This window comes from Cherax quadricarinatus, chromosome 39 (assembly GCF_038502225.1).
Source record: "Cherax quadricarinatus isolate ZL_2023a chromosome 39, ASM3850222v1, whole genome shotgun sequence".
NCBI lineage: Eukaryota > Metazoa > Arthropoda > Malacostraca > Decapoda > Parastacidae > Cherax > Cherax quadricarinatus.
Window position 1 is genome coordinate 19,357,214 of NC_091330.1, and position 26,259 is coordinate 19,383,472.

A 26,259-nucleotide genomic window follows, 5' to 3' on the forward strand; every position below is an offset into this window, starting at 1 on the left:
CGAATATGCACAGATAAGAAGGGAGGCTCAGAGACAATATGAAAATGACATAGCATCAAAAGTAAAGACTGACCCAAAGCTGTTGTACAGCCACATCAGGAGGAAAACAACAGTCAAGGACCAGGTAATCAGACTGAGGAAGGGTGATGGGGAATTCACAAGAAACGACCGAGAGGTATGTCAGGAGCTCAACACAAGATTTAAAGAGGTATTTACAGTGGAAACCAGTAGGACTCCAAGAAATCAGAACAGGGGGGCACACCAGCAAGTGCTGGATGAGGTACATATAACCAAGGAGGAGGTGAAGAAGCTGCTATGCGAACTTGACACCTCAAAGGCGGTGGGACCAGACAACATCTCTCCATGGGTCCTTAAAGAGGGAGCAGAGATATTGTGTGAGCCATTAACAAAGATCTTCAACACATCATTTGAAACTGGGCAACTCCCTGAGGTATGGAAAATGGCAAATGTAGTCCCAATTTTTAAAAAGGGAGACAGACATGAGGCACTAAACTACAGACCTGTATCTCTAACGTGTATAGTATGCAAGGTCATGGAGAAGATCATCAGGAGGAGAGTGGTGGGGCACCTGGAAAGAAACAAGTGTATAATTGACAACCAGCATGGTTTCAGGGAAGGAAAATCCTGTGTCACAAACCTACTAGAGTTTTATGACAAGGTGACAGAAGTAAGACAAGAGAGAGAGGGGTGGATCGACTGCGTATTTTTGGACTGCAAGAAGGCTTTCGACACAGTTCCTCACAAGAGGTTACTGCAAAAGCTAGAGGACCAGGCACACATAACAGGAAAGGCACTGCAATGGATCAGAGAATACCTGACAGGGAGGAAACAACGAGTCATGGTACGCGACGAGGTGTCAGAGTGGGCGCCTGTGACAAGCGGGGTCCCACAGGGGTCAGTCCTAGGACCTGTGCTGTTCTTGGTATACGTGAACGACATAACGGAAGGGATAGACTCAGAAGTGTCCTTGTTTGCAGACGATGTGAAGTTAATGAGAAGAATCGAATCGGACGAGGATCAGGCAGGACTACAAAGAGATCTGGACAGGCTACAAGCCTGGTCCAGCAACTGGCTCCTTGAATTTAACCCTGCCAAATGCAAAGTCATGAAGATTGGGGAAGGGCAAAGAAGACCGCAGACACAATATAGTTTAGATGGCCAAAGACTGCAAACCTCACTAAAGGAAAAAGATCTGGGGGTGAGTATAACACCGAGCATATCTCCTGAGGCGCACATCAATCAGATAACTGCTGCAGCATACGGGCGCCTGGCAAACCTACGGATAGCGTTCCGATACCTCAGTAAGGATTCGTTTAAGACTCTGTACACCATCTACGTCAGGCCCATACTGGAGTATGCAGCACCAGTTTGGAATCCACACCTAGTCAAGCACGTCAAGAAATTAGAGAAAGTGCAAAGGTTTGCAACAAGACTAGTCCCAGAGCTACGGGGATTGTCCTATGAAGAAAGGTTGAGGGAAATCGGCCTGACGACACTGGAGGCCAGGAGGGTCAGGGGAGACATGATAACGACATATAAAATACTGCGCGGAATAGACGAGGTGGACAAAGACGGGATGTTCCAGAGATGGGACACAGACACAAGAGGTCACAATTGGAAGTTGAAGACTCAGATGAATCAAAGGGATGTTAGGAAGTATTTCTTCAGTCATAGAGTAGTCAGGCCGTGGAATAGCCTAGAAAGTGATGTGGTGGAGGCAGGAACCATACATAGTTTTAAGGCGAGGTATGATAGAGCTCATGGGGCAGGGAGAGAGAGGACCTAGTAGCAATCAGCGAAGAGGCGGGGCCAGGAGCTGTGACTCGACCCCTGCAACCACAAATAGGTGAGTACAAATAGGTGAGTACACACTCTCACACACACACACACACACACACACACACACACCGCCCTCTGCTATAATAATTAAGTTCATATACGTTCACATTCACACACCGTCCATCCATCACTAATGTATATACGTCCATCCTTCACTAATGTATATACGTCCATCCTTCACTAATGTATATACGTCCATCCTTCACTAATGTATATACGTCCATCCTTCACTAATGTATATACGTCCATCCTTCACTAATGTATATACGTCCATCCTTCACTAATGTATATACGTCCATCCTTCACTAATGTATATACGTCCATCCTTCACTAATGTATATACGTCCATCCTTCACTAATGTATATACGTCCATCCTTCACTAATGTATATACGTCCATCCTTCACTAATGTATATACGTCCATCCTTCACTAATGTATATACGTCCATCCTTCACTAATGTATATACGTCCATCCTTCACTAATGTATATACGTCCATCCTTCACTAATGTATATACGTCCATCCTTCACTAATGTATATACGTCCATCCTTCACTAATGTATATACGTCCATCCTTCACTAATGTATATACGTCCATCCTTCACTAATGTATATACGTCCATCCTTCACTAATGTATATACGTCCATCCTTCACTAATGTATATACGTCCATCCTTCACTAATGTATATACGTCCATCCTTCACTAATGTATATACGTCCATCCTTCACTAATGTATATACGTCCATCCTTCACTAATGTATATACGTCCATCCTTCACTAATGTATATACGTCCATCCTTCACTAATGTATATACGTCCATCCTTCACTAATGTATATACGTCCATCCTTCACTAATGTATATACGTCCATCCTTCACTAATGTATATACGTCCATCCTTCACTAATGTATATACGTCCATCCTTCACTAATGTATATACGTCCATCCTTCACTAATGTATATACGTCCATCCTTCACTAATGTATATACGTCCATCCTTCACTAATGTATATACGTCCATCCTTCACTAATGTATATACGTCCATCCTTCACTAATGTATATACGTCCATCCTTCACTAATGTATATACGTCCATCCTTCACTAATGTATATACGTCCATCCTTCACTAATGTATATACGTCCATCCTTCACTAATGTATATACGTCCATCCTTCACTAATGTATATACGTCCATCCTTCACTAATGTATATACGTCCATCCTTCACTAATGTATATACGTCCATCCTTCACTAATGTATATACGTCCATCCTTCACTAATGTATATACGTCCATCCTTCACTAATGTATATACGTCCATCCTTCACTAATGTATATACGTCCATCCTTCACTAATGTATATACGTCCATCCTTCACTAATGTATATACGTCCATCCTTCACTAATGTATATACGTCCATCCTTCACTAATGTATATACGTCCATCCTTCACTAATGTATATACGTCCATCCTTCACTAATGTATATACGTCCATCCTTCACTAATGTATATACGTCCACCCTTCACTAATGTATATACGTCCATCCTTCACTAATGTATATACGTCCACCCTTCACTAATGTATATACGTCCATCCTTCACTAATGTATATACGTCCATCCTTCACTAATGTATATACGTCCATCCTTCACTAATGTATATACGTCCATCCTTCACTAATGTATATACGTCCATCCTTCACTAATGTATATACGTCCATCCTTCACTAATGTATATACGTCCATCCTTCACTAATGTATATACCTCCATCCTTCACTAATGTATATACGTCCATCCTTCACTAATGTATATACGTCCATCCTTCACTAATGTATATACGTCCATCCTTCACTAATGTATATACGTCCATCCTTCACTAATGTATATACGTCCATCCTTCACTAATGTATATACGTCCATCCTTCACTAATGTATATACGTCCATCCTTCACTAATGTATATACGTCCATCCTTCACTAATGTATATACGTCCATCCTTCACTAATGTATATACGTCCATCCTTCACTAATGTATATACGTCCATCCTTCACTAATGTATATACGTCCATCCTTCACTAATGTATATACGTCAATCCTTCACTAATGTATATACGTCCATCCTTCACTAATGTATATACGTCCATCCTTCACTAATGTATATACGTCCATCCTTCACTAATGTATATACGTCCATCCTTCTCTGTAATGTATATACGTCCATCCTTCTCTGTAATGTATATACGTCCATCCTTCTCTGTAATGTATATACGTCCATCCTTCTCTGTAATGTATATACGTCCATCCTTCTCTGTAATGTATATACGTCCATCCTTCACTGTAATGTATATACGTCCATCCTTCTCTGTAATGTATATACGTCCATCCTTCACTGTAATAAACCATACCACGGGTGGGGTTTGAACCCGCGATCAGTCTCAAAACTGTAATATATCTATCTATCTATCTATCTATCTATATATATATATATATATATATATATATATATATATATATATATATATATATATATATATATATATATATATATATATATATATATATGGTGGAATGATGATGCAAAGATAGTAAGGGAGAAAAAGTTAGCATATGAGAAGTTTTTACAAAGTAGAAGTGATGCAAGGAGGGAAGAGTATATGGAGAAAAAGAGAGAGGTTAAGAGAGTGGTGAAGCAATGTAAAAAGAGAGCAAATGAGAGAGTGGGTGAGATGTTATCAACAAATTTTGTTGAAAATAAGAAAAAGTTTTGGAGTGAGATTAACAAGTTAAGGAAGCCTAGAGAACAAATGGATTTGTTAGTTAAAAATAGGAGAGGAGAGTTATTAAATGGAGAGTTAAGAGGTATTGGGAAGATGGAGGGAATATTTTGAGGAATTGTTAAATGTTGATGAAGATAGGGAAGCTGTGATTTCGTGTATAGGGCAAGGTGGCTAAAGCTCCCGCTTCACACACGGAGTGCCCGGGTTCGATTCCCGGCGGGTGGAAATTCCGACACGTTTCCTTACACCTATTGTCCTGTTCACCTAGCAGCAAATAGGTACCTGGGTGTTAGTCGACTGGTGTGGGTCGCATCCTGGGGGACAAGATTAAGGACCCCAATGGAAATAAGTTAGACAGTCCTCGATGACGCACTGACTTTCTTGGGTTATCCTGGGTGGCTAACCCTCCGGGGTTAAAAATCCGAACAAAATCTTATCTTATCTTATCTTGTAGGAGTGAGGAAGAGCCAGTTGTGAGTGTGGGGGAAGTTCGTGAGGCAGTAGGTAAAATGAAAGGGGATAAGGCAGCCGGGATTGATGGGATAAAGATAGAAATGTTAAAAGCAGGTGGGGATATAGTTTTGGAGTGGTTGGTGCAATTATTTAATAAATGTATGGAAGAGGGTAAGGTACCTAGGGATTGGCAGAGAGCATGCATAGTTCCTTTGTATAAAGGCAAAGGGGACAAAAGAGAGTGCAAAAATTATAGGGGGATAAGTCTGTTGAGTGTACCTGGTAAAGTGTATGGTAGAGTTATTATTGAAAGAATTAAGAGTAAGACGGAGAATAGGATAGCAGATGAACAAGGAGGCTTTAGGAAAGGTAGGGGGTGTGTGGACCAGGTGTTTACAGTGAAACATATAAGTGAACAGTATTTAGATAAGGCTAAAGAGGTCTTTGTGGCATTTATGGATTTGGAAAAGGCGTATGACAGGGTGGATAGGGAGACAATGTGGCAGATGTTGCAGGTGTATGGTGTAGGAGGTAGGTTACTGAAAGCAGTGAAGAGTTTTTACGAGGATAGTGAGGCTCAAGTTAGAGTATGTATGGAAGAGGGAAATTTTTTCCCAGTAAAAGTAGGCCTTAGACAAGGATGTGTGATGTCACCGTGGTTGTTTAATATATTTATAGATGGGGTTGTAAGAGAAGTAAATGCGAGGGTCTTGGCAAGAGGCGTGGAGTTTATAAAAGATAAAGAATCACACATAAAGTGGGAGTTGTCACAGTTGCTCTTTGCTGATGACACTGTGCTCTTGGGAGATTCTGAAGAGAAGTTGCAGAGATTGGTGGATGAATTTGGTAGGGTGTGCAAAAGAAGAAAATTAAAGGTGAATACAGGAAAGAGTAAGGTTATGAGGATGACAAAAAGATTAGGTGATGAAAGATTGGATATCAGATTGGAGGGAGAGAGTATGGAGGAGGTGAACGTATTCAGATATTTGGGAGTGGACGTGTCAGCGGATGGGTCTATGAAAGATGAGGTGAATCATAGAATTGATGAGGGAAAAAGAGTGAGTGGTGCACTTAGGAGTCTGTGGAGACAAAGAACTTTGTTCTTGGAGGCAAAGAGGGGAATGTATGAGAGTATAGTTTTACCAATGCTCTTATATGGGTGTGAAGCATGGGTGATGAATGTTGCAGCGAGGAGAAGGCTGGAGGCAGTGGAGATGTCATGTGTGAGGGCAATGTGTGGTGTGAATATAAGGCAGAGAATTCGTAGTTTGGAAGTTAGGAGGAGGTGCGGGATTACCAAAACTGTTGTCCAGAGGGCTGAGGAAGGGTTGTTGAGGTGGTTCGGACATGTAGAGAGAATGGAGCGAAACAGAATGACTTCAAGAGTGTATCAGTCTGTAGTGGAAGGAAGGAAGGCGGGGTAGGGGTCGGCCTAGGAAAGGTTGGAGGGAGGGGGTAAAGGAGGTTTTGTGTGCGAGGGGCTTGGACTTCCAGCAGGCATGCGTGAGCGTGTTTGATAGGAGTGAATGGAGACAAATGGTTTTTAATACTTGACGTGCTGTTGGAGTGTGAGCAAAGTAACATTTATGAAGGGGTTCAGGGAAACCGGCAGGCCGGACTCGAGTCCTGGAGATGGGAAGTACAGTGCCTGCACTCTGAAGGAGGGGTGTTAATGTTGCAGTTTAAAAACTGTAGTGTAAAGCACCCTTCTGGCAAGACAGTGATGGAGTGAATGATGGTGAAAGTTTTTCTTTTTCGGGACACCCTGCCTTGGTGGGAATCGGCCAGTGTGTTAGTAATACATATATATATATATATATATATATATATATATATATATATATATATATATATATATATATATATATATATATATATATATATATATATATATATATATATATATTATATATTGTGTCCACCTGTGGTGCAATATGTGGGACTGACAGCCTTGGTTGGGTTGATAAAAGGCTTCAACTAAGAACATTTAAATATTCCACTTCCCGTACTACCTCCATCGTTTCATTGTTCTTAACCAATAGGTATATTTTATTATATAATATGGTACAAAAGATTTAAGAGATACATCGTCGATATAAAGGTGACATATACAGTGCATTAGGTATGAGAGATACATGTCTAGTACATACTGTTAAGTGTTTGTCACTAATTATAATGCGAATATCTCATCCAGGTCTTCAGAGCTGGGGCGCGTGCCCAAAATGTGGCAGGTATTACCTCTCTGAACAGCAGCGCTGCTGAGTCGCTGGAACAGAAAACTAGCTGCCCTGGGATCCCTAGTTACCTTGTTGAGTCATTTGCCTAGCTCCTTGAGGAACTTAGATGTACTCTTTCCCAATGAGCCAAGGATGTCTGAACCAATGGTAACAAACATATAATGATGGGCAAGTTCTCCGTATTTTCTCGACTTTTGGGACTCCCTGAAGCAGGCAGCTGCCCCTCCTTCCTCCCTGGTGTATTGGAGATAAGTATCAGCCAAGGTAGATGCACATGTGTAGTCCCACACCACCTGCTTACCGTCTGTCCAGGCTTGAAGGGTGATACCGTATGGACGCTTTTGGCTGCCATCAGATCTGCATAGTTGGGGTGGCTCCCTTACTGCTGGGCATCCGGCTGTTGTGAGGCTCCTCTTGATAATGTTATTAACCTCTTCATGTCTTGCAATCTTTCCCTCGGATTTACGGCACACAAGACCATGGTACCCGAATCGGTCTGCTGCTTCACTGCCACAAATACACCTGTGTTCGGCGAGAATAGGGGCGGCAAGTCTAAGGGCAACACCAATGCGGATGGTCTGTGGGTCGAGGTGTATGCCAAGGCTGGAGATGGGAAACAGCCAACAGAAAGTCCCCTGTATGAGGAACTCTCACTGCCAGGAGGCGGGCTCTATCCTTCCGTGACACACTCTGAAGCATTGTTGAGGCTATATTCTCCACTACTGGGCCATCCTAGTGCGACTATTTGTAGTTGTTGGGAGGAGTAGGTCTGGTTTCCGAGCCCGTTAGATTACCCCGGATCATGGCTCCGTCAACGAACTTCTGGTCCTGGGCTCCAATCTTGTCTCTAAGATGTTCAGGGAGAATCGCTGCTACAAGCTCTCTGGATGCAACGCATGAGGACAGAAAAGCAGTTAGCGCAATCTGTGATGACTTGCGGACAACAATGCCTCCTAGTCTGACTGGAAGTGTAGCTTGGTTCCACTGCCCGTCTTCTACAGTAAGATATATATATATATATATATATATATATATATATATATATATATATATATATATATATATATATATATATATATATATATATATACATATGACGCCCTAATCCACTGGACTATACGATCCTTAAGAGTAGCGCATCCAGTGGAGCTGGATGTTGTACTAGCTACCCATGGACACACGATGGTGTGGATGACTCTAGGCTATTTTCATTCTAGTCCCTGTTTGGTGTACGAGCAGTATTTCATATTATAGTGACCACGAACGAGTGGTATTGATCAGTAACAACACTGCACTAGCCAAGGACTCGAACCCATGCTACTTGTTATTGATGAATACCACTCGTTCGTGGTCACAATATATATATATATATATATATATATATATATATATATATATATATGTATATATATATATATATATATATATATATATATATATATATATATATATGTATATATCTATATGTATATATGTGTATATATGTATATATATGTATATATATGTATATATATATGTGTATATATGTATATATATGTATATATATATATGTATATATATGTATATATATATATGTATATATATATATATATATATATATATATATAATGATATTATCTATTTATTAAGCTAATGATCATATTATGTAAATACGTACGTATATGCATATATAAGTCTATATAAGTTTCCTGGCCAGAATATTTTCACTTAAAATTAGTAACAGATATTTAACAACCAGGTTAACCCAGAAGTGTTTAACAAAACATTATGACGCTCTCAGTTACAAGTCTTATAATAATAAATCTCCATGATAAATATTAACTCTGTCATGTTCAGACTTATTTTAGTGGAGTTATATCAATATAAATATAACGTTATCTTGTTTGATAATAAACCGGACACCACCAAGGTTATTATTATTATTATTATTATTATTATTATTATTATTATTGATCAATGTTTCCTTCAGCTGCTTGGTGGAGTCAGGTGAAAATCTACAGTTTACACTATATGATGAAATTAAGACACATGTGCAACATCTGGGTATCTTTATTGTAGACGTTTCGCCATCCAGTAGGTGCTGTTCGCACCTACTCCTAGGTTGAGGGACTGATTACCTCATCTTCTGTACATAGTTCTACTGTCTTCAAGTTATGTCCTAGAATTTGTATTGATAAAGCCACTGGATGGCGAAACGTCTACAATAAAGATATCCAGATGTTGCACATGTGTCTTAACTTCATCTTGTCGGTATTATATACCATTCTTACACACACTATATAATAATAGCTGGATTTTGCAAGTGTTTAATGGAACTTATACCTAAACTACAAATTAAAGGAATACACCTCTCAGGGTATACATTACTGCAGCTGTTTAAAAAATATACAAAAATTGTAGCTGCTCGTTTTTTATGTAAATTATACAATTAGTTGAGTAATGGAGACAATTATATTATTAATATTCCAAGGGAAGCGATAAACTGTACAGGTCATGCAGCAGCAGCTGGCGACCGACAAGCAAACATGTTCACTCCAGTGATGGACAGGATAATTTCAATTCTTTGTATCAAAGTTCTCGACACTCATACCAGCACCCCGCTTGAAGTACCAGGACAGTACAGCTCTACCAGTGTACCAACAATGAAGTAATCATAGCGAGGTACCTCCCCTGAAGTACCAGGACAGTACAGCTCTACCAGTGTACCAACAATGAAATATTTACAGCGAGGTACTTCCCCTGAAGTACCAGGACAGTACAGCTCTACCAGTGTACCAACAATGAAATATTTATAGCGAGGTACCTCCCCTGAAGTACCAGGACAGTACAGCTCTACCAGTGTACCAACAATGAAGTAATCATAGTGAGGTACCTCCCCTGAAGTACCAGGACAGTACAGCTCTACCAGTGTACCAACAATGAAGTAATCATAGCGAGGTACCTCCCCTGAAGTACCAGGACAGTACAGCTCTACCAGTGTACCAACAATGAAGTAATCATAGCGAGGTACCTCCCCTGAAGTACCAGGACAGTACAGCTCTACCAGTGTACCAACAATGAAATATTTATAGCGAGGTACCTCCCCTGAAGTACCAGGACAGTACAGCTCTACCAGTGTACCAACAATGAAGTAATCATAGCGAGGTACCTCCCCTGAAGTACCAGGACAGTACAGCTCTACCAGTGTACCAACAATGAAGTAATCATAGCGAGGTACCTCCCCTGAAGTACCAGGACAGTACAGCTCTACCAGTGTACCAACAATGAAGTAATCATAGCGAGGTACCTCCCCTAAAGTACCAGGACAGTACAGCTCTACCAGTGTACCAACAATGAAGTAATCATAGCGAGGTACCTCCCCTGAAGTACCAGGACAGTACAGCTCTACCAGTGTACCAACAATGAAGTAAACATAGCGAGGTACCTCCCCTGAAGTACCAGAACAGTACAGCTCTACCAGTGTACCAACAATGAAGTAATCATAGCGAGGTACCTCCCCTGAAGTACCAGGACAGTACAGCTCTACCAGTGTACCAACAATGAAATATTTATAGCGAGGTACCTCCCCTGAAGTACCAGGACAGTACAGCTCTACCAGTGTACCAACAATGTAGTAATCATAGCGAGGTACCTCCCCTGAAGTACCAGGAGAGTACAGCTCTACCAGTGTACCAACAATGTAGTAATCATAGCGAGGTACCTCCCCTGAAGTACCAGGACAGTACAGCTCTACCAGTGTACCAACAATGTAGTAATCATAGCGAGGTACCTCCCCTGAAGTACCAGGAGAGTACAGCTCTACCAGTGTACCAACAATGTAGTAATCATAGCGAGGTACCTCCCCTGAAGTACCAGGACAGTACAGCTCTACCAGTGTACCAACAATGTAGTAATCATAGCGAGGTACCTCCCCTGAAGTACCAGGAGAGTACAGCTCTACCAGTGTACCAACAATGTAGTAATCATAGCGAGGTACCTCCCCTGAAGTACCAGGAGAGTACAGCTCTACCAGTGTACCAACAATGAAGTAATCATAGCGAGGTACCTCCTCTGAAGTACCAGGAGAGTACAGCTCTACCAGTGTACCAACAATGAAGTAATCATAGCGAGGTACTCAGTACACACTCACCACACTAACACTAACACTAACACTTACCTTGAGCAGAGGTCCTCTTCTGTGCCCAGCGGACCACCGTAGGCTTGATGGGGGATGTGGGCACGCAGTGGGAGAGTGTTGTAGTAGTGGTAGTGGTGGAGGTTGGTGAAAGTGGTGGTGTGTTACTGCCGCTGCTGCTGGTCAGGCAGTCGAAAAGCGAAGAATGACTTCGTTTACTACCCATTACACTACCTTCCACAATCAAACATTGTCTTACTGTTCCTGTGACTGTGTTCCGTCTCACACACGACACTACACCACACAGCACTTGTTAGTTGTGCTAACTCAGCACACTTTCCTCTAGCACTTTACTTCTCAGCAACACTAATAACAGATTGCACGTGTATCCGCTTCTGTCTGACACAACTCTCCTTAATATATTATCTCTGAAAAACAAAACAAAACTTTATCAAATTCAATTGCATTAATATCGATCGAGATGTATCCCTCGTCTCCCATCTGTGTAAACAGCTAACAGCAACAGCCTCCTTAACCAAGTAGACAATAGAATAGATTCACAGACACTAGAGGAGATATAAAAAAGACCTGGAAAACACTCTCTCAGATTCTAGGGACCCACAAACTGAGAAAAACCAAGAATATTGTCCTAACTAAACCCAATGAAACACCACTACATCCCACTGACACAGCTAACAAGATAAACGACTTCTTCTCAACCATAGGATCTAATCTCGCCAATAAAATCCCACATACTAATGCCCATGCTGGGGACTACCTAGATGGGAATTTCCCAAATTCCTTCTATCTTGCACCAACTGAGCCCTCGGAAGTCACCGAGATTATAAAGTCACTTAAAAACAACTCAGGGAATCTGTCTAATGTCCCACCATTACTGTACAAGCGAGCGGCCCATATCCTTTCGCATGCTATTTCATTACTTTTTAACAAGTCACTAGAAACTAGCACCTTCCCGAAACTACTCAAGATGGCAAGGGTTACACCAATACATAAAGGTGGTGACCCTACAGACTTAAACAACTATAAGCCAATATCAAACTTTCCATTGCTATCCAAAATCTTTGAGAAACTCGTGCACAGGAGACTATATTCATTTATAACAGCACAAAACATACTCAACCCCTGCCAATTTGGATTTAGGAAAAATAAAAGCACTAATGATGCAATCATAAAAATACTAGATCTGCTTTACACAGCATTGGAAAATAAGGAATATCCACTAGGAATTTTTATTGACCTAAGAAAAGCTTTTGACACAGTAGACCACGACATCCTTCTCCACAAACTTGACCATTACGGTATAAGAGGCCATGCGCTTGCTTATTTCAAATCTTACCTTACTAATAGGTATCAGTATGTTACCATTAAAGACACAGCATCAACAACACGGCCACTTGATACTGGAGTTCCGCAGGGAAGTGTCCTTGGTCCCCTGCTCTTCCTCATATACATCAATGATCTTCCAAACATATCTCGACACCTGAAACCCATTCTCTTTGCTGACGACACGACTTATGTCATCTCTCACCCTAATCTTGCCACCCTCAACACCATTGTTAACGAGGAGCTGATCAAAATATCGACTTGGATGACAGCCAATAAACTTACGCTTAACACTGACAAAACCTACTATATTATGTTTGGTAACAGAGCAGGAGATGCACAAATTAACATTAAGATCGACAACACTCTAATTACCAGACATAATGAGGGCAAATTCCTAGGCCTATACCTTGACAACAACCTGAATTTCAGCACCCATATCCAACACATAACCAAAAAAGTATCCAAAACAGTTGGGATCCTCTCCAAGATACGATACTACGTGCCGCAAAATGCCCTTCTCACACTATACCACTCACTTATTTATCCATACCTCACCTATGCTATTTGTGCTTGGGGATCAACTGAAGCAACACACCTAAAGCCAATAATAACCCAACAAAAAGCTGCAGTAAGAATAATCACTAAATCCCATCCCTGGCAACACCCCCCCCCCCCCACTCTTCATAGATCTAAACTTACTCCCTGTTCAGTACATCCACACTTACTACTGTGCAATCTACATCTACAGGACCTTAAACTCCAATATCAACCTTGACCTAAAACGCTTTCTTGATAGTTGTGACAGAACCCACAGGCATAACACCAGACACAAACATCTCTACGACATTCCCCGTGTCCGACTAAACCTTTACAAAAATTCAATGTATGTCAAAGGCCCTAAAAACTGGAACACCCTGCCTGAGAACTCTAGAACTGCATACACATTCATCACCTTCAAAACTACCATTAGAAAACATCTTATCTCCCTGATAAACCCCATCAACTAACTACACGAATACCACCTGGTGGTTCACACTTACACTCACTCACCCATTTGACCATAAACAGAAATATTAATCTCAATCTTAAAATAATGAATCCTAACTAGTCATAAGTTGGCCTGTGATACTTCAATACTGAAACTATGTACTGTGCCAAAACAAAAGCATTCACATTGCTAAACTCACAAACTAGTAATTAGTCACTTAGCCATAATACCAACTTACCTCATAATTTGTAATATTTTAAAATAAAGAATTAAACTAAGTCTGCCCGAAATGCCTAGCCATGCTAGGCGTTCTAGTGGTACACTCTGTAATCATTATTTAACTACATGTAAACCACACAATAACCAAATTCTGTAAATTCAACATTGTAATCTTTATAGAGAATAAACTTTGAATTGAATTGAATTGAAAGCCTGGCCTCAGGCCCTTCTGCTAGGGTACAACCCTCCATAGGTTTCTGTGGTAGAGCGGGAACTTGACAGGTGCCCCTCGCCCAGGGTCAAGTTCTTGAGAGTACTAATTACATCTGGTATATATACAGGTAGTGGCGTGTTGCTCACTCTCACTAATATTTGAACTACATATTTCAGTCTGATTATAACAGTGACAAACAACAACAACAAGATGACTTAAGACGCATATGCAACACTTGGGTAGTTTTATTTTCAAAACGTTGAGAGGTCAAGACGATGTTATCAGTTTATTAACCTTGAAGAAGCAATATTGAGGTGGTCAGTCCCTCAGCCTGGATAGGTATTCAGCTCCAGTCTAAAATATAGTTCAAGAATGTGGAGGTCAAAATATCTCCAGGCTGAGGGACTGACCACCTCAAACTACTTGATCTTCGAGGTTGATGGACTGATCACATCATCTTTACCTCTCTACTGCTTCTTCTGTCTCCTCTGTATTCGACTGAAGAAGACTACCGTGTAGGCGAAACGTTTCGTAAGTAAAGATACCCAAGTGTTGAACAAGCGTCTTAATCATGTACAAACTGCAGACTTGACCCGTCTCATATTAGTCACTGTTTATATAATTACTGGAATACCTGTCAGGACTTACGTAGGTGCAGCTTCAGAAGGATCTCTTAACATAATGTTCTTGATGTATAGTTTATTATGATATAAAGGCCAACAGATTACTTGGATTTATCTCAAGAAGTATAAGTAACAGAAGTCCAAAAGTTATTTTACAGCTCTATACATCACTAGTGAGGCCTCATTTGGATTATGCTGCTCAGTTTTGGTCCCCTTACTACAGGATGGACATAGAGTCATTAGAGAACATACAGAGAAGAATGACTAAAATGATTTACTGTGTAAGGAACCTCCCGTATGAAGATAGACTTAAAGCCTTAAATCTCCACTCTCTGGAGAGGCGTAGAATGAGGGGAGATATCATTGAAGTGTATAAGTGGATGACGGGCATAAACAAGGGAGACATTAATAAAGTACTGAGGGTGTCGAACCAGGTAAGAACCAGGAATAATGGATTTAAGTTGGATAAATTTAGATTTAGAAAGGACATAGGTAAGTACTGGTTTTCTAACAGAGTTGTAGATACGTGGAACAGCCTTCCCAGTGGGGTGATAGAGGTTAGGACCTTGGGTAGCTTTAAGAAGAGACTGGACAAATATATGAGTGGGAGGGGCTGGGTTTGATTGGTGTCAAGGGGTACGGGAGTTATTTCTTGAGTAGCTTTAGGTAGATGGAAATAAATGGTATAAAATACCGACACAATGGCAATATAAACACAAATGCAGTATAATGTGATCCTTTATTGACTACGTTTCGCCCACACAGTGGGCTTTTTCAAGTCACAAACAGAACTACCTGGGGTGGAAGGAACGCGAGTATTTATAGTCCGGCTGAGGTCAGGTGAAGAATGCTGCATCTGATGATGTACCGAGTTGGGTTGTAGAGTCTAAAAACTTGGGTAGCTTGGAAAGGAGACTGGACAAGTTTGTGAGCAGACCTTCTACAGTGTTCTTATGTGGGATAGCGATGAAGAAGTTTCTTGGCAAGTGGTTCTGCTATGTTATAGAAGCCACTATTCTGGTTGAAGTTGTCGGATATAGAAATAAGTGATGATTCCAGGATTCTTCGGTATTGAGTGTTGTCTTCTGTGGCGATAAGTCTTGAGTTTCTGTAGTTTATCAAGTGGTTGTGTGAATTACGGTGTTGTACGCAGGCATTCCTTGTGTCGTCAGACCTGCTTGCGTATTGGTGTTCTGAAATACGTGTTTGGAGGTCCCTTGATGTTTCGCCCACGTATAACTTGTTGCAGTCATTACAAGGGATTATGTATACCCCTGCAGAGGATGGAGGCTTGTCCTGCCTACTACTGGTGATGTCCTTGATGGTCGTGGTTGTGGAGGTAGATACTTGGAATGATGTTTTGGCAAAGATGTTGGAAACATGTTTGGCAATGGAGTTGGTGGGAAGGACTATGTATCTCTTCTCGGCAGTGTCTTCTCTGGGTGTGTTGAAGATGTTTAGTGCTCGCCGTCTGCAGTCTCTGATGAAGTGACGAGGATAGTGGAGTTTGGAAAATACCTGTTCAATTATAGTGCATTCTTCCTCAAGGAACTCGTTGCTGCAGATTCTGAGTGCACGCAGGAAGAAGCCTATAATTACACCACGTTTGGTTTTGGTGTCGTGGTGAGAGTAGAAGTGGAGAAGATCGTTTTGGTTGGTGGGTTTTCGATAGACTTTAAAACGAAGTTCGTGGTCAGCTTTGCAGAGTAGAACATCAAGGAAAGGAAGAGTGTTGTCGACCTCTTCTTCAAGTGTGAACTGGATTGAAGGCTCGACCTGGTTGAGCTTGTCTTGGAGAGCTTGAACGTTGAAGCGTTTAGGAGTTATGAGGAGAATGTCGTCAACATAACGGAGCCAGGTGACAGACGAAGGAATAATGGTGGAGAAACGTTCGGCTTCTAGATGTTCCATGTATAGGTTCGCTAGGACTGCACTGAGTGGCGAACCCATGGGTAGTCCAAAAGTCTGCTGAAAGAGGTGATTTTCAAAAGAGAAACACGTAAAGCCAACACATAGTTCAACCAGGTCGATGAAGTCGCTGGCTGGAATGGGAAGATCAAGTGAATCGTCAATTTTCTTGCGCAAGAGATCGATGGCTTGTTTAGTAGGTACTTTAGTGAATAGGGAAGTCACGTCAAGGCTGGAAAGTTTCTTGTTCCTGATGTTGATGTTGCGAATGCGATTGAGAAGATCACCTGAGTGTTTGAGATGTGCTGGACTGATAGTGCCCAGGAGTTTCGAGAGGTGTTTGGCGAGAATTCCTGAGAGCTTGTGGGGAGCACTGCCTATTCCCGAGGATATGGGCCTCAGTGGGATACCAGGCTTGTGAGTCTTTGGCAGGCCGTACATTCTGGCAGGTCTGGGGTTGCTGGGCATGGTGTGCAGAAGTTTCTTCCCTTGTTCTGAGCTCCTCAGAATGCGGCGAGTCCTTTGAAGAAAAGTTTTAGTAAGGTTGTCCACTTGGTTAGTTGTGAGAGGTTTGTAGGTATCTGGGTCATTAAGTAGATTGAGCATTTTGTTCCTGTAATCGTCAGTGTTCATTATAACAACACCACCTCCTTTATCAGCGGTGGTGACCCTGATGGTCGTGTCTTCTGCTAAACCTTTGAGTGCATTGATGTAACGTCGGGGTATGACTGGGGAGCTGCGTGTTGAGATGGCTGCTGAGATGATGCCTTGAAGATAGCCTTTTTGGAAGTCGGAGTCATTGTGTCTGTAGTTTTTGGCGATGAAATTGAGGTCTTGTTTTGGTTTCGTAATTCCTGTTGCGAATTTGAGGCCTAAGCTGAGGGCTTCAGTTTCTGTGGTTGACAGTGGACGAGATGAAAGATTTTGAATAATTTCAGGTCTTCCTAAACTTTTCCAATTACTATTATCGCAGAGTGTTTGTAGTTTCCTAGTAAGTCTGATCTTCTGTTGAACATTCGCTGTGGTAACTCTGCTGCGAATGATTTCGGCGGTGCGTCTGTTCATGTTGCCCCGGAGTGTTCTGCCTAGTGTTCTGGCTTGGAGAAAAGCTTCCTGGTGGGTGGATGGGTGGGAGAGCTGTGCTGGTGGGTGGATGAGTGGGAGAGCTGTGCTGGTGGGTGGATGGGTGAGAGAGCTGTGCTGGTGGATGGATGAGTGGGAGAGCTGTGCTGGTGGGTGGATGGGTGGTAGTGCTTTGCTGGTGGGTGTATGGGTGGGAGAGCTTTGTTGTTGGGTGAATGGGTGGGAGAGCTGTGCTGGTGGGTGAATGGGTGGGAGAGCTGTGCTGGTGGGTGAATGGGTGGGAGAGCTGTGCTGGTGGGTGGATGGGTGAGAGAGCTGTGCTGGTGGGTGGATGGGTGAGAGAGCTGTGCTGGTGGGTGGATGGGTGAGAGAGCTGTGCTGGTGGGTGGATGGTGAGAGAGCTGTGCTGGTGGGTGGATGGGTGAGAGCTGTGCTGGTGGGTGGATGGGTGAGAGCTGTGCTGGTGGGTGGATGGGTGAGAGCTGTGCTGGTGGGTGGATGGGTGAGAGCTGTGCTGGTGGGTGGATGGGTGGGAGAGCTGTGCTGGTGGGTGGATGGGTGAGAGAGCTGTGCTGGTGGATGGATGAGTGGGAGAGCTGTGCTGGTGGGTGGATGGGTGGGAGAGCTATGCTGGTGGGTGGATGGGTGGGAGAGCTTTGCTGTTGGGTGAATGGGTGGGAGAGCTGTGCTGGTGGGTGAATGGGTGGGAGAGCTGTGCTGGTGGGTGAATGGGTGGAAGAGCTGTGCTGGTGGGTGAATGGGTGGGAGAGCTGTGCTGGTGGGTGAATGGGTGGGAGAGCTGTGCTGGTGGGTGAATGGGTGGGAGAGCTGTGCTGGTGGGTGAATGGGTGGGAGAGCTGTGCTGGTGGGTGAAAGAGCTGTGCTGGTGGGTGAATGGGTGGGAGAGCTGTGCTGGTGGGTGAATGGGTGGGAGAGCTGTGCTGGTGGGTGAATGGGTGAAAGAGCTGTGCTGGTGAATGGGTGGGAGAGCTGTGCTGGTGGGTGAATGGGTGGGAGAGCTGTGCTGGTGGGTGAATGGGTGGGAGAGCTGTGCTGGTGGGTGAATGGGTGAAAGAGCTGTGCTGGTGGGTGAATGGGTGGGAGAGCTGTGCTGGTGGGTGAATGGGTGGGAGAGCTGTGCTGGTGGGTGAATGGGTGAAAGAGCTGTGCTGGTGAATGGGTGGGAGAGCTTTGCTGTTGGGTGAATGGGTGGGAGAGCTGTGCTGGGGGGTGAATGGGTGGGAGAGCTGTGCTGGTGGGTGAATGGGTGGAAGAGCTGTGCTGGTGGGTGAATGGGTGGGAGAGCTGTGCTGGTGGGTGAATGGGTGGGAGAGCTGTGCTGGTGGGTGAATGGGTGGGAGAGCTGTGCTGGTGGGTGAATGGGTGGGAGAGCTGTGCTGGTGGGTGAATGGGTGGGAGAGCTGTGCTGGTGGGTGAATGGGTGGGAGAGTTGTGTTGAGTGGATCAATGTTGTGAACCAATGATAAAATTTTTATTGGCTAATAATTGTTAAAAATTACATGAAGTGTTGAGGTGCTTTGGCTGGGCCAGCAGACCCAACCAGGTGTTGGTGTGCACTCACCTATTTATGGTTGTAGGGGTCGATTCTCAGATCCTGTCCCCTATCGTACCTGCTCTTAAATTTATGTATGGAGCCTGCTTCAGCCACTTCCTCACCAAGATCATTCCACTTCCCAACCACCCTGAAGCTGATGAAATACTTCTTAACATCCCTGATTCATCTGTGTCCACCTTCCCTGATTCTTCTGTCCTCCAAAGTTGTTAGGTCCAGTTCCCTTAGCCTTTTCTCGCAGCTCATGCCCCTTAGCTCAGGAACGAGTTTTGTTGTATACTTTTGCACTTTCTACAGTCTTTTAACGTTTTTTTCCAAGTGCGGGTTCTACACAGGTGCTGCATACTTGAAGATGGTCCTAACGTAAGTTGTATAATGGAAGGGCGCGGAATGACTGTTGAGATTCCTGAACGTTATTCTTAGATTTGTCAGACAAGCATTGACTGCAGAGGTTATTCGGTTGATGTCTATTGACGATATACTAGGCACTGTGGTCACTCCTATTGAGATATGTAGCCTCTGTCCCACGAGTCTGTACTCCCTACTCCTTCCCAATCTTCATTACTTCACAGTTACTCGGGTTGAACTCGAACAACCACTTATCTGTCAAATATTGCAGTTTGTCCAGATTCATATGGAGCTTTTTCTTGATTTTTTTATTTCATCACTTTATACTGGTAAACAGGGATACATCTGAATCAATATCATTCTCATGAACTAGAAAGAGCACTGGTCCTAATACCAAGCCTTGTAGTGCTCCGCTAATTACTCTTCCCCATTCTAGGGTCTCTCCTGACAGTCACTCTGCTTTCTTTCCCTAAAGTTCTTTTTGATTCTCTCAAATACGTTGTTATTCCTGCCTGCACTGCAAATTTTTGCCCCAGCCTCTTATTGGGTTACAGTATCAAATGCTTTCTTGCATTTGTTTACATTGAACTTTAACTGTCACTTCTATCACATCAACTTATCCAGGTCATCTTATAGCTTTCTTGTGTCCCCGTCAGAATTTTTCTGACGGCCCATTTTAGTGTCATCGGCACTAAATATGCAGAACAAGATTTTATCTGGGCAATGTTTCTATCAGGGTAGAACCTTTCCAATAGCATCCTCTATATGACAACATTCTATCCTAAGCGAAATGTAGTCTCAGTAAAATCTTTTGTTGTTTTTGCGGTCGACTAGGCTACACATGCCCTTTCTACGCTTGTAGTAACAATTAATGTTGCACCGTCATTTATTATGTGACTTTTATGTCAGCAGCACTATTCTCATACCTTGCATCATTATGAACCTGAATGTGAACAAAATAAAGAAACAGAGAATTGTTTTTTCAATAACTCGTTACTATCGCAATTTGTCTGGCAAATAAAATGTTGGGCTCCAGTCCCTAGACCTCCACTATATGCTGCTGAAATATTTTGATTACCGCTAACAGTATAATAAGTATGGTGTGACTACCCCTTCACCACAAGAATGGGTACCGTGACTACTGCCCACGGGATGGGTGTGGTGCTACTACTGACCCTAGGATGAATATGGGCGACTACTAACCACATGATGGGTATGGAGCGACTCATGACCACAGGATGAGTATACGGCGATTGCTGACCACAGGATGGGTATGATGCGACTACTGACCACTGGATGGGTATGGGACGACTATTGACACAGGGAAGGTATGTGGATATATGGCAACGGCAGCATTACCGGCTATATTTGTCTTGTCTCAGCACATGCAAAAATGTACACACTAACAAGCTGGAAAACGAATGCTATAACTGACGGACAGTATGGCATGGCTCTACTTTTTCCACCCTCTGGAGCCACCATTTTGTGTTGCTGGTGCCTGCCTGCGCGAGTCTTTGTGTTTCAACTCTTTCCTGTCCTGTGAATCGAGTGTCTGACGGGTTTGCTGACCTCACCTGTGAGCTGGTGTGTACAGGCTGGTGACCCAGGTATGAGGAGAACAGGTGTGAGGCATGAGAAGTGTAAGGAGTGTGGTGAGGCGCACCTTGCCCCGCCCCCTCACCATGCAACAACGCCATGCACTCCTCGTATTGATCACCACCTCAACCACACACGTTTCTTACAAATATTTTTTCTCTCTGTTGGTCGCTGCAATGAGCTCAAGTCTCGTCTCGCACAAAAAAATACGACGCTCAATCCAACATAAATATATACCGATTATATTTTAAAAAAATCCACACACTACTCAAACTTCGTATCTTAAGACCCAAACGTAGCCATTTTTCTTCCCAATCATTATCTTTTTCTTTGTTAATACTCATCTCAGAAATTTTTGAAGACTACTGAAGTACAAAACAAAACTAGAAATTGTCATTTTCGATATATTTTGTTCCATATTACAGTTCCAAGTGTAGGAGGCGACATACACCTGGTGTGAGGTCTCAAGAAGCCGTTTGTGAGGGCTGAACTGTATATATAACAATCCCTCTTCTAAGGATCGTATATATGGTGTTAGTCTATCATCAGAGTTTGTAGCGACCACCACGTACGTTTTAAAAATAACAAACTCTCTCAAACGCTTGTCATTATCGACAATTCGTTTTCAGTGTGGCATGGTACCTGAGTGATCTTGGAAGGCGGTTATAAGACGGCGCTAATGAAAGAGCAGCAGCAGCAGCAATGTAGCCTCTTATCACTCTCCTACAGCACTAAAGTCATCCAGTCACTTAACTGTATGCTGCTAATATAGCCTCCTGATGCACTAAATGCACAAGTGCTGGTGAGGCTGCTTCTAGTTACCCCAGAAGCACTTGGAGCTATCTGACTTATGTAGGTTTAGCACTTTTTTTGTTTAATCTAATGACAATACTTCCGAAGCACTCGCGCTAAAGCCCTAAGCGTGTTCCGCTTCCACACTCAAGCCTTAAGTGTTGTTACCTCCTGAAGCACTTAGTCACACTCACGCACCAAGTGTGTGCTGTTACCTCGAGTCCATGTACAATAGTCCTCACTGACACTAGTGTGAGCGCTGGTGGTGCTTGACTGACTGAGGAAGGAAAGGTTGCGCAATATTATATTCATGGGGAAACGGTAAACCTGTAGGGGGTCAGATGTGCGTAAAGAATGGAACGTAATCAGGTTAGCTCCAAGAAAGGGAAGGGTAGCTCTAATACCTTGGTTTAAGAGCTCTTTACCAGCACTTGTCATTCCTAGAAGAGGTAAGAGAGTTGCGCAGGTTGTCCAAGGCGGGGGTAGGAGAATGTTAGGTTTAGGGGGGGTAGGAGAATGTTAGGTTTAGGGGGGGTAGGAGAATGTTAGGTTTAGGGGGGGTAGGAGAATGTTAGGTTTAGGGGGGGTAGGAGAATGTTAGGTTTAGGGGGGGAGGAGAGCCTCTGAGATGGGATTTAATTATTTAGGTGTTTGGGGGAAAAATGAGTCTCAAAAGCTCAATTAAAAGGAAAGGGGTCACAAGGGACATTTAAAAAAGGCCTTCAACTACTCCAAATGAACCTCAATATTAACCGTGATAATGCACGCGAGTTAGAGTTCTCTTTATTCCTTAGTGAATGTTCTCAGGGAAAAAGCTTTGAAGACGTTTGTAATTAAGAAAAATCACATAACCAACTCTTTTAAGTATCATATATTTTCTTGTGGTTGTTTCTAAGGTCAGGGGTGACCTTACAAGTTGCAAGTTACCTCTGAATCACACCTAATTACCTCCCGTTCCCCAGACACTATGACCCTTATAGGTTTAGCGCTTCCTGGGGAATATAACAACAATCTAGACCTCTAAGAAGGCCTATGTTTCACTTCATGGTATGTGTGGGAAGGAAGGACTGAGAATCACAAAATCAACATCTTGCAAAAGGGTTAATCAATATCTATTTTAGGATATGTCAACTGACGTTATATATGACAAGTGACATTGTGGAGACTCCTGATGATGGCGTCTGTCTACATTATATGTTGCACCATAAACCTTCTTTTAAATTCAATGAAATTCATCCGGTAAACACTGGTATAACAGATAGTAAGTATAACACTAAAGGTTAAATTTTTCTGTTTTACAATTTTGTTATATGAACGAAAATGAGAAAAAGGCATTATTAAGTTTTCACTGTGAACACTCGCGGAAGTAACCGACATTGTGTTTATGTTAATATAATGAAAATAATGTATCACATGCCATAATTTCACTTGCGGAATTGTCACGAGTAAAGCAAGTTAGGAGCGGCGAGGTGGTGGTGGTGTGGAGGCCATAATGTCCAGCTTCAGTTCTGGGTGGACTGACTTCTCTTCCTCACCACACCTTACTTACTCACACTAACAACACCTGCTGACATCCACTCTGACTACACTTGACCACACCGGCATCAATGGTACCATCAGTGTAGTACATAAGGAGGAAGTCACGTTATAACTCACATGATGAGTGTGGTTGTCAGTGTTGCATCTCCAGGTTTGTGTTGCTGGACGACACACCTACAACCCCCCACCTCACCCCCTCACCCACCCCTCCCCCACCTCCCCCACCCCTCACCCACCTCACACCCCTCCCCCACCCCTCACCCACCTCACACCCCTCCCCCACCCCTCCCCCACCTCACCCCTCTCCCCCACCCCTCAACATTTTACATAATTATAGCAACAAGTTCGATAATACAAAACCTAGTACATGAAGACTTATTAAAAATGGAGTAGAACATCCTCATCCAGCTGGATCAATTGGCAACATATTTACGGAACTTTTAATTAAGAGAGTGAGCACCGAGAGAAGTTACTGCCTACGTGATGTTATAAAATATATCGTTATATACTTATGAAGCCTAGTAACTGTGTTTGTTCCTTTAGTGTGTGTGGAGGTTCAGCCCTACCTCTTGGGCCCTGTCAATGCTCGGTTAAATGGCGAGAATTTCACTTTGCTCCTAGACATTATCATATGTATGTGCACTCACCCACCTGTGGTTCCGGGGGTCGAGGCAAGTGGCGTATGACTCATACTGGCTGAGCTCTACATCATGAATTTAATAACAGTATTATTATTATTAATGGGGATCGAGTTGCATCAGTCTCAGCTCCTGGCCTTACTTATTAATCTTCAACTGGCTAGCATTATAGGTTCCTAGCCTCTTGTAATCTATCATATCTACTCTTGCAACTGTGTAAGAAGTTTGTCTCTCCCTCATGAAAGTGTTGCCAAAGTTCCTTATAACTTGTTTTTTTTTTTAACTTTCATCAGTTCTCATTTCAAATAAACTCTCCCCATCTGCTGTGTTGGAGCCTCTTAAGTATCTTGTATGTTGCAATCATATCTCAACTGATTCTTCTCTTTCAAGGTTACTAGATTTACTTCCCTGAGCCTATCCTGGTAGTTGAACCTTTCAGGAAGATTCCGAGCCTCCTGACATGACCATCATCATCATCATCATCATAATAATAATAATAATAATAATAATAATAATAATAATAATAATAATAATAATAATAATAATAATAATAATAATTTCTGAACAACTTTTCCGGGTGTTGGCTCCATGTTGGTGCTAAATATTTTATAATAAATCTGACACATGTGGAGTATTGTATGCTAAAAGATTTTTGGTTGAAGTTATGTAGCCTAGCATATGTGACTGATGTTATGTGATACATATTTACCTTTGGTAATGTATTTCGCATAATATTTATTCCCAGATGCTTCTTGTGCAATTTTTGTGGTTTCTTAGATCACAATTTATACTTCGTGTCCAGTTTTCTCCTTCAACAGACTTACTCTTATTTAAGTCCAGTAAGCAGTTAGTTAAGTCTTCCTTACAACCTTGTGTGTACTTACCTAGTTGTTACTGGGTCGCTTCTCACATCCTCAACACACCTTTTTAACTCCATAACACTTCTTAAACAACCGTACCTATCCTTAAAGCAGTGTAAGGAACACACAACTATATATATATATATATATATATATATATATATATATATATATATATATATATATATATATATATATATATATATATATATATATATATATATAATATATATATATATATATATATAATATATATATATATATATATATATATATATATATAGAGAGAGAGAGAGAGAGAGAGAGAGGAGAGAGAGAGAGAGAGAGAGAGAGAGAGAGAGAGAGAGAGAGGAGAGAGAGAGAGAGAGAGAGAGAAGAGAGAGAGAAAGAGAGAGAGAGAGAGAGAGAGAGAAAATTCAATGGGTATTTACTAGGTATGTAAATAGGTCGGTGAGGGAGAGCAGTGCTACCACGAGTGAGTGTTGAAGACAGACTGACAGACCTCGACTTCACTACCTCTGTCCTCTTGCGCGCCTCTCTTCCCCCTCTCTCTCTCTCTCTCTCTCTCTCTCTCTCTCTCTCTCTCTCTCTCTCTCTCTCTCTCTCTCTCTCTCTCTCTCTCTCTCTCTCTCTCTCTCTCTCTCTCTCTCTCTCTCTCTTTGTTGACTGCCATATGTATAATCTTCCCTAAGCTAAGTATTTAAAACACGAAGGCGTACGATAAAATATGGAACAGAGATGATGTTGCCGTAATACCCTCACATGGGAAAGCGCTAAACCCGTAGTAATCATGCAGCGAATGAAGAAATGGGAGATAATTAAGTGTGACCATGAAAAGGTAATGTAAGCTCTAATTCCTCAGATCAACACCCCTTCCCCAGCATAATGCACCTCCCATGAATTACTCTCATGGGTCTACGGACATCGCCAACCACATTTCAGTCACCCTGCACAACTATTGTTTAAATTAAAAAAACTGTATATCTTAGTTTTAGTTTTGTTGTCTCGGTCACTAATGACAATTTATTTCGTGAAATTGACATACTGAAATTTACACGCACTCAGCTCACACACTAAGGTCCGGA

The 26,259-nt window shown here is 42.4% G+C and overlaps 1 protein-coding gene across 5 annotated transcripts in view; it reads right to left on the minus strand.

Annotated features, from left to right (window-relative positions):
• Positions 1-25,662, minus strand: part of LOC128696384 (transient receptor potential channel pyrexia) — a 235,169-nt gene extending 209,507 nt beyond the window's left edge. The window contains exons 1-2 of one of the 5 annotated variants that reach the window (XM_070092480.1): positions 25,606-25,662; positions 11,489-11,874 (exon numbers count right to left, since the gene is read on the minus strand). In XM_070092480.1, coding sequence (XP_069948581.1) covers positions 11,489-11,672 — 184 coding nt within the window. In that variant the 5' untranslated portion in view covers positions 11,673-11,874; positions 25,606-25,662. Of the gene's footprint in view, positions 1-11,488; positions 11,875-21,323; positions 21,407-22,305; positions 22,382-23,793; positions 23,852-25,605 lie in introns of those variants that run through there. The other 4 variants (XM_070092479.1, XM_070092482.1, XM_070092481.1 and 1 more) reach the window with 4 other exon arrangements.
• Positions 25,663-26,259: the final 597 nt, after the last annotated feature.